At 36.6% G+C, this 10446-nt stretch overlaps 1 protein-coding gene across 4 annotated transcripts in view; it reads right to left on the reverse strand.

The window, feature by feature from the left end:
- The window catches only part of clip2 (CAP-GLY domain containing linker protein 2), a 42155-nt gene extending 34287 nt beyond the window's left edge, over positions 1-7868 (reverse strand). The window contains exons 1-2 of one of the 4 annotated variants that reach the window (XM_026212386.1): positions 7502-7868; positions 6698-6914 (exon numbers count right to left, since the gene is read on the reverse strand). In XM_026212386.1, the coding sequence (XP_026068171.1) occupies positions 6698-6812 (115 nt within the window). In that variant the 5' untranslated portion in view covers positions 6813-6914; positions 7502-7868. The remainder of the gene's footprint in view (positions 1-6697; positions 6915-7501) is intronic. The other 3 variants (XM_026212387.1, XM_026212388.1, XM_026212389.1) reach the window with 3 other exon arrangements.
- Between the last annotated feature and the right edge of the window lie 2578 nt (positions 7869-10446).

Below are 10446 nucleotides of genomic sequence, written 5' to 3' on the forward strand. Positions count from 1 at the left end.
CACATTGCTTGATACTGAAAGATGGAGCATTCCCAGTGATAAACGAATCAGCAATCCATGATTCGGAACTGGAGGTGGTAAGTGAAACTGCATCAGATTTCTGTATTTTGTTGGCAATCGTCACACAAGTGCTTGTGACTCTTTAGCTCCGCCCACAGCATGTCTCCAGGAGCTCGGCTGTTTTCAGAGAGAATCGTAAAACTGTTTCTTTCTTTTATAAATATGATCTTGGTCTTTGGAAATAAAATATTTGCAATATTTGCACTGGCTTCCAATAGCTGCTCGCATAAAATTCAAGGCATTGATGTTTGCCTACAAAACTACCACTGGCTCTGCACCCATTTACCTAAATGTGTTACTTCAGACTTATGTGCCCTCTAGAAGCTTGTGTTCTGCAAGTGAACGTCACTTGATTGTGCCATCCCAAAAAAGCACAAAGTCACTTTTACGGACTTTTAAATTAGAGATGTTCCGATACCCTTTTTCTCTTCCCGATACCGATTCCGATACCTGGGCTCAGGGTATCGGCCGATACCGAGTACTGATCCGATACCTGGGTGTATATCTGTATATACAGCTGTATATACTACTAGCCCTGTGTAAATTGCTAGAATTTTTTTATGGTGTGCTTCAGACAGATCCCTCAATAAAACATGAACAAATACATGGTGAACTACTGTATTTATTACAGTATTTTTATTATCTAACATGAATTTGACAGTATTATTTATTTTCTTATGCAAAAAAGAACTTCAAATGCAGCCAAAAATCTAACACCGCAAACTAAAAAAGGTATTTAAGTTTTACAATATAACTGTATAAAAAAACTGCAACAAATAAGTCTAGGAATATAAAAAAAGATCTATTAATCAGATAATCTCTAACAAGTAAAAAACAAGTAAAAAACAAGCAACCATCTAGGCATAATTATTATTATTATAGAGATGTATTATTATTACTGTAGGCTACAACAGTAGCTTTATATATTGTCAATTTACTCATGTAAACCAAACATTTATTTTAATGGGCTGCCATGAAGATCTTTGAGTGTCTGTGTTTATGATATGACAGTATTCTCAAATGAAACGGTAAATTCTCATGAAGTGACGGTTTATGCGGTCGTGTCCTCATGACACACAGCAGAGACTACAAAACAGCGAGCTCTCGCGCATCTGTGCCAGTCACCCACAGAGATGTAGATTTTGCGGGAGTAATATTTAAATAGTATTTTGCAGTTTAATATTCACAGACACTAGTATATATTCGGCTACTGTCTGGAGCCCTGCGTTTTGACTTACACGGAAGCGACTGAACGCAGTTGCCGGTACTGAATATACTCGAGAGTCTGTAACTACCGGTACTACAGAGACATACTGCTAACCACTGATCTATAATATAGTAGCGGCTTCACTGTGTTTTGGCAGTTTAGAATGTGATGAGTGATCCAGTCATATATAGATAAGGGCTGCTAACGCGTTTTCATTTCTTCTTCGCTGCTCTAAACAGGGGTTGCTTGTGGCAACACAGCACAACTTCCTGTGTTTTCAATGCATTTTGAGCAGCGAAGAAGAACCGTGCAGCGGTTAGGCAAAGCTTGCGGTCATAACTAGGTCTTTTTTAAGAAAATGGTATCGGATCGGTATATGGGTTCATGTACTCGCCGATGCCGATGCCAGAATTTGTTGTGGTATCGGAGATATTTCCGATACTAGTATCGGAATCGGAACAACTCTATTTTAAATTCAATGTTCCCTCCTGGTGGAATGACCTCCCCCAACTCAATCCGAGCAGCTGAGTCCTTAGCCATCTTCAAGAATCGGCTTAAAACACAACTCTTCCATCTTTATTTGACCCTCTAACTTTAACACTCACTATTCTAATTCTATTCTTTAAAAAATCTAACTACCTTTCTAATCTTTTTGTATTCTATTTTCTTTTTCATTTATTATGCAATTGCATATGTATGTGGGTGTGTGTGTGTGTAAAGACCTCTAACTAGCTTGCTCTATTCTTTTATTTTTTATTCTATCTGTTTTCTTTATTTATTATATTATTTAAAATCCCATGCTACGTGTACTGTGTTAACCTAACTGAAACTTGTTATAGCACTTATATATCATTGCTCTTTTTGTTGTTTTTGATTGCTTCCACTGTCTTCATCTGTAAGTCGCTTTGGATAAAAGCGTCTGCTAAATGAATAAATGTAAATGTAAATGTAAATATGAAGGATGCAATACTATTTTATAGGTACTGAAGATTAACATGAGATTGGGTGTTATGTCCCCTTTAAATCAAGTTTGTAACATCAGAAGAAAACATTTAGTGTTAGCGTCACCACAGTATCAGAAATATTTTGAGACCTGTCAGTGGTCCTGTCAAAGAAAGTGACTCAGCTGATGTTAGGCAACTCAGTGCTTTTCTAACATATCTAAAAATATGAAGGGAACGCTTACTTCATGCAGCTTTCTTCACTTATCAAACAATTCTGGTAGTAGAATCTTGAAAATTCCATCTAGCTTAAACATAAAGGCATACTCTGAATGATAGTATGTAGGGAAATATAAGTCTGAATCAGAGCGTTTTGTCCAAATTGAGGTGTTATCACTCTGAAACATTTCTTGAAAATAATTTATCCATCCATCTTTTCATTCATTCTCCAAACCACTTGGTGGTGGGGATACTTTTTTTCCTTTAGGGTTTTCTGGGGAACTGATGACAATCTGTGACACTGATTTCCATTGTGGGCAGCCAATCAGATTGAAAATCTGGTCATCTCAGTCTATATTATCCATCAGTCAGTGTGTAAATGGCAACCGGATTTAATGGGAGTCATTTTGAGGCAGAGAGAAACTGAGAAACTACACTTAGGAAATATGGTAAAGAACCATGCAGCACTATTTTAAAGCAAAAAACGCTACGACCAGAGCATTCATAAAGAATTCATACAAAACAATTATCTGGTCTAAAAACACTAGAAAAGCACAAAAAGCTGGTTCAGAGAGTCTTGTGTCTAAAACAATGTGCTACTCATTTCCTGTGCCTGGGCTGCATATGTAAGAAATCTTTGGGGGAAACTGGTTTTGGGAGTGTACAGAGCATGAGTCTGTGGGCGGCTGACATGCATTTTACTTGACCACAGGATGCTTATAGTGTTAACCAGTTTATACATTAGTAGATTGCAAAATTAATGGTTAGTTATTAACTTTGAAACCATGTGTATGCTGAACGTAAACACTGCTCATTATGTTGATTACGTTCTTGGTCCAAAATGGAATTCTCCAGAATTGCAGAATAAATTATGTTATTATTGACTTCTTTGTGCGCAAAAAGGTATTCTCATAGCTTTGTAAAACTACAGTAGAACCACTGATGTCACATGGACTATTTTACCGATGTCCTTGCTATATTTCTGTGCATTGATTGTGATAGTTCCCTTGCTGTCTATGGAGGGTCATTGAGCGCTCAGATTTTGTTAAAAATAAATAAAAATAAAAAGTAAACGAAGGTCTTACGGGATTGGAATGACATGAAGGTGAGTAATTAATGACAGAATTTTCATTTTTGGGTGAACTATCACTGTTGCTAAATATATGAACGGTCACATTATATGCCATTTTTTAGGTGTAGTCTACAAAAAAAAATAAAAAAAATAAACAGCCTATATACAATCATGGCCAAACGTTTAGCAGTGACATAAATTTTGTGTTTTGCAAAGTCTGCTTGTTAAGCTGCTGTGGTGTTTTTTCACATTGTTTCTAGGTTATTGTGTAGAGCCGGGATGGGCAATTTACGGCCTGCAGTGTCTTTTAGTATTGCCCACTGGATTATATTAGACTCGGATGATCAGTTTTAAAACTTTTGGAAAGTAAGTCATGTAAAGATTGCTTTCAGTTAATACTGTCTCCAAACAGAGGAGGTCGGTAGTTTTCAACCACTCACCTATTAATTACAGCACAGTAGGACATGCACTCTAACGTAGACATTTACTAACATTGGCAAAAAAAAAAAAAAGATTTAAAAACAGACCATGAAAACATTTTTTTTTTCTGGTCAAGATGGTAAAAAGATTTTCTTTTTACCAAGCTCAGGGGAATACCAATATGTTTGGAAATCTGTATTTTTATTTAATTGGCCATTACACCACTGTTCACAAACAACAACGGGGACGCCAGAGTTGCACTTGCCTCAAATTTCAAAGGTAAAATGCATAGTAAACAAAATCATTTTTGTCAAATGCATGACAAAAATGTTAGAAAAATGTCTGGTCGTAGCATAGAAACACTGAACAGAAATGTTTGCCCTTAACTGTGGGATCTTGGGGGTTCCTATTCTTGTTTCCATGGGTCCTTGGGTTAATTGTTTAAATTTAAGGCCATGAAAACTCTTAAGTGGTACAAAAAGTCTTAATTACAAAAGGTCTTAAATTTGGGGACTGAAAAACAAAAATTGCTATGTAGATGAAAGGGTTAGTTCACCCCAAAATTTAAATTCTCTCATTAATTACTCACCCTCATGTCATTCCACACCCATAAGACCTTTGTTCATCTTCAGAACACAAATTAAGATATTTTTGATGACAGAATGCAGTCAGATTTCCTTTAATTGACTGCCTTTGTAATTACACCTTTGACGCTTCAAAAACTTCATAAAGAGATCGGAAAACAAATCCATATGAAGCGGTTTCGTCCAAATCTTCTTTAGAACACTGATTGTTTTTTATGATGAAGTCATCCGTGAACATAAGCTGCAGCTCGACCGAACCTGAATAACGCACAAAAACTAACCTCTTCTAAAAGCCTTTAAAACTTATGATATGCTTATCATACGCTTATAATCGACAAATACTGAAGCAGCAAAATTTAAAAAAAAAAAAAGTCTGTCACCGTTCAGCACAAATGAAATATATACTCTTTTGATTTTTATGGTCTTTATTTATTTATTAGCTTATTTGGTTGGTTGGTTTTTTTTTTTTTTTTGGTGACATATAAACCACGCTTGTGTTCATGCACAACACTGAAATATTTTCTTCATGTTAAAATGTTTATATAAAACTTTGTTAAAAAGTACAAGCTGAAATGCTTGCATTCCTGAAGTCCCATTTTGCCACAAGCACACACTCTTCTTCTTCAATCTCTCAGAACAGCCATAGGACTGTAATCAAAGCTAGTGCATTTCTCTCGTATCACAGACGGTTATCATTAGACCACAGGACACGACGCATTAATACTATGGTGTGAAATGTTAAAAAGAGCAGGCTACCATATTTTACCCACGCAGTTATAAATACCATGAGTTGTCTTTGCCAAACATAAAACACATACTATTGGTAGAGACTGTAGAAAAACAAAGCGTTGATATAAAAAGACTTAGAGGGCGATAAATGTGAGTTTGGAGTAAAATGGCTTTTTAAACAACCCTTAAGGAAAATCACGTTTGACGACTTCATTATGTGAAAAGAACAAGAGTTTCAGATTTTCACTGCACTTCCTGCATGTGTGTGATTTACGAACAAAGCATTCCGCAGTCTGTTTGTACCACGACACACAAACTAATGTAAATAACATGGTCTGGTCTGGCTGTGGCCACGTCACCGAGGCAGGGAATATCTCACAGTGATTTATGTAACCAGTGTCTGTGTCCCCAGTGTCAGCACTTGTCATCCGATCTCAAAGATAATTAACCACATTAATCACAATTAACCACAACTCAGATCAAACTGTCAAGGAATAAAGCAATCTGCACACACTGATATTAACAAATGGTCTACCGTTTTGTAAAAAACAGAGTTGAAGAGTGATCAAATTGTGCTACTCTGCCATTCATATGTTAAGGTCAGTGTGATTTGTTTCTTTTTGTTTTAGAAAAGAAGTCTCTTAAGCTCACCAAGGCTGCAGTTATTTGAATAAATATACAGTGTCATGTGATCCTTCAGCAATCATTTCTTATTATAATCAATGTTGAAAACATTTGCGCTGCTCAATATGTAGAAATGTGTTTTGCATTTCATGATTCTTTGAAGAACAGAAATAAAGATTGTTTCAAAGGCCTGTTCACACCAAAAAAGATAACTATAAGGATAACGATATTAGCATGAATAAAAGTATTAATTTATTAAAAAACAAATCTTACTGGCCTCAAACTTTCGATTGGTTGACAGTAGCAAAAATGCAACAGAGGCTCTCTGGTTCCATTTCAGTAAAAAATGTCTCATTTCAGTCAAACCACTGCAGTTCAACTGACAACAGCTGACTCATCCCTTGCAGGCATTGAGGTGGTGCTTTGATATACGAACCATTGTAGTGCATGATAAACATGGTCATATACCATGATATTTGCATTGTACAGTTACCACGGCATCAAATACCAGGGCATTGTGTCCAAAAAAACATTGTAGCTTTTTTTATATATATATATAATAATCCACCCAACATGGAATCTACAACATTAGAGTACAGGAGGACATGACACAGATTTCTGCCAAAATGCACACTTGCTTCAATATTTTCATTACTTATTATAAAATAAAATAAAATAAAATATCTAATGAAAAGCTTAATTTTAAAAAATAAGATGATGCTGATAAGATAAATGCAAATAATGCTGGTGCAGAGGTGTGTCTGAAGATTATTTCTGGCCCTAGTGATGGCTAATAAGATGAGACATATCACTGGCTTGTGTGGGTCTGAAGCTGACTTACTGTCTTTTTGAGCCGCAGGACTGGTTGATGGGCCAGCAGTTGTTCGTCCCACTGGACTGGAGTGTTTAGGACCCCTGCCAGGGATCTTCAAGCCACTGGACTTCAGCATGTTCATTATGTCCACTGGAGAAACTTCAGGTTTGCAGCTTATTAAGGGTTTTTCTCGAGGCACTAGATGTGATGATGGCGGATATCCCTCTCCATTCTACCTGCGGGACTGAAGACAACCATCATGAGTGTTTGAAACACACAGCTGGATGCACTTTACTATATGAATGGCCTTGAATGGCCCATGTTCAGTTCATAACAGGATACTGGCTGAGCCACAGCATCAATAATGTGACGCTTCAGGGCAAAGAAAGACACAAAAGCAACATTTTATCGTTTGGATGAGGCTAATACAATGTTATCGACACCGACAGACTGAGAATGCGTTGTTTTGCCAATGAGTGATAAATCAGTAATAAAGCAAGGTCATTTTAGCCTATCTGTGAAGTGAAACCCATTATCCACTGAGGTCGGCAGTTTCGATATTCTGTCATCACAGCTACCGTCCAAACCCTAAATTTGCTCCTTTAAAAACTAACTCCGCGAATTTCACTTCAAAAGGCAGATAACTGCAGCATAAAGCGTATAATATATCCTAAAACCGGCGGAAGTTTAGTCTGCTGGCTCATTTGCGCCGTGGACTCCGCTGCTCTATTGTTTTGGCTCTTCACTGCGGCGTGATCGCGACCGTCTTCACACGCCCCTGTCAAGCGACATAAAGCCGACCCGCTCTCACAAACAGCACCATTAGCCTACCTTATGAAGTCCAAATCCTGTGAATTATCAAGAAGTCGGCTCCGGCGAACTTCAGACAGTCTGTGTAGGGATGGCTCTGTCGGCTCCCCGGCATGAGATTTGTCAGCGTCTGCCACTCCCTTTGCTCTCTCTCTCTCTCGCTCGCTCTCTCTCTCTCTCTCGCTCCCACACGGATGCGAAAAATATGGATGCTGAGCTAAGCTGGCAGTGAGAGTGGGACAGGATGCGAGGCTCACAGACACCGGCACATTTTAGGAAAGCTCTTTTACACACAGATACCTAGAAATGTCAAAAGACAAAAATGACACCGAAAGTGTGTCAAAGTGTAGGGTGAGCAAATGGTTTCTGAATAGACGGGGGTCATTAAACAGGAGGGGTAAATGTCTTCAGGCTCACATGCCGTTTTAGCGACGTCCGATTCGTGAATCGTTCTTTTTGAGTCGAATCTTTTATATGAATCGGGCGAACAAAACTGGTGGTCACGAATCGCACTGATTTCGTCCGACTCTTGGACGATTCAAACAGAAGTTATCGCATTCATTTGATAGCAGCGGCAAAACAATGGAAATATGAACAAATGAAAAAATAAAAAACTTGCAACGAACCAGGGCTGCATGTTAAGTTAATTTAGTCGCTTGATTTTGTAAGATGGATTGACTGCAGCAAATTGAACATTGCGGCAAAATTACTGTTACAGTCTTTGTAATCAAACTTAACTGATAACATATTAAACATAAATAATTATTCCTGGCTTTACTGTAACGAGCATGTAGCATATGCCGGGGGAAGACAGGGGACCATAAAGAATAATCGTTACTGAATCGCTTAACCGGTTTGAACATATGTTCGAAAGAACCGATTCCCACGAAACGAGTCGGACTTCCTATTAGCTAACTACTACAGTTTTGGATACTCTGTTATCCCTACTGGAATACTTCTGCTTTAAAAATAGGCCAAGCTTGTTTTGGCCATATAATTGTTAAACCAGTATCTATCTACCACTAGATTTTTGACACAAACATAAAAGAAGCATGGGCAGCCCAGCCGGAAACTCAAGCAACAAGTCCAGCTGCTGTGGAATTTATGTATTTCCGGCCATGGATTAAATTATTGAATAAAGACCGCTTGTCCACAACACAGACACGTCATCTGAAGATTCTTAAAATTAAATCAAAATGAAATAAAATAATAATATAAAAAATACAAGAAACACAAAAGGTGCAAAAAAAAAAAGATCATAAGATCTTTTACTTAATTTTCATGCCTTTTTATTCATTTGTCGATGCATACAATTCCACAAACATGATCATGAGGAAATTAAAACATGCTTAAAATACCTTTTAAATATGTAAGAAATGTGTAAGAAAAGTAGAAGTTGAAAGTAATGAAGATCCTGCTATATTACTGAACCAACAAATCATCAGCTGGTCAGGTAATAAGCTAAATTCATCATAACCAAAAATGCATCAACTGATTCCTTTGCATGTCATCTTTCATTTTAAAATAAACATAGTTATTATTCAAATCCTCATACATAAAACACAGAGCTTAGCCGTAATAAAAAAAAAAGAAAAAAAATTCCTGGTCCTCCAACTAGTGCCCTTTTCTTTAGCATGTGAAATAATAGTGCCTGTCTTTAATAGTACAGAAGGTGGTGTAACACAATTATGTGTTTCTCTCCAAAGAAAACACAGAGAGAGGAAAACAGACTGAACTGAGGTGGAGAGAAAGCGAAAAGAACAGAGAGGGCTGGTCATGTTTCAGATGACTACTGAAGAGAAAACAGGAAGCACATTCTTTCTTGTAAACATAAGGCACCACTTTGACTCTTTAATAACAGGAGCTGTACATGTCACATTCTCAAACCAGATAATAACACACTCAAAACTATAACAAGAAGCCTATGCTCTTATAAAAGGTACGGTGCTGTCACTGGGGCAACAGCTGAAATTAAAATCTTTGCACCTTTCTTTTACGCCTAAACGGTTCATATTAGTACTAAATATGAATATTAGTAATTTAAAAGTAGTAATAGAACATGACGTGTACATTACTTTTTGAAAGGGTACAGCAGCAAAGGACAGTTTTGTACCTTTATTTCTGAAAATGTAGAAACAAATAATGAATGAAAAAATAAGGATGCATAACTGAATTAATAACAAAATACAAGAAAGAAAGAAAGAAAGAAAGAAAGAAAGAAAGAAAGAAAGAAAAAGTGGTCCAAATGTCTTAATGAGTAGTATACTCAATTCATAATCTTTATTGCCCACATACTGTCACCTGACTTGGTCATATTCAGTGAATATGTTTAGTAAATAATTATTGATATGCCATAAAAAGACATCCAGTTGTATTTCCAAAACTCAAGAGTATCCAAAGCTATAAACACAAAACTTTGACAGAATTGTTTTTGTCCCCTCAAGAAAAATTAAATATTGTGAATGTATGCAAATTAAACTACATAATTTAGGGTTAAAACAAACATTTAAAACCTCAAAAAAGTCTGAAATAATCCTCTTATAATTTTTCAGTTATGTTAATGCAGGCTGTTCTTAAGAGATTTGTACACATAATATTTACTCAAAGGTAATAAATTACAGCCATAATTAAACATGGCTGCAGTGCAGAGGAATTTAAAACACTGGAATTAGTTTTAAAGATTTTATTTATTTAAATGTGTGTGTGTGTGTGTGTGTGTGTGTGTGTGTGTGTGTGTGTGTGTGTGTGTGTGTGTGTGTGTGTGTGTGTTTATAAGCACTTGTACTGAAAATGAGGCCTAAATTCAAATGAACAATAAGAAACACTGTTATGCCACCTAGTGGAGAAATACTAAACATCGCCACCTTTCAGGAAAAAAAGTAACGTTCCACATTTAAAAGTGACAGGAATACACAGTTTTTGTGAAATGCACAATGCATAATGGTTTACAGTTCATATCATAAAAA

Source organism: Carassius auratus, chromosome 30 (genome assembly GCF_003368295.1).
Source record: "Carassius auratus strain Wakin chromosome 30, ASM336829v1, whole genome shotgun sequence".
Classification (NCBI taxonomy): domain Eukaryota; kingdom Metazoa; phylum Chordata; class Actinopteri; order Cypriniformes; family Cyprinidae; genus Carassius; species Carassius auratus.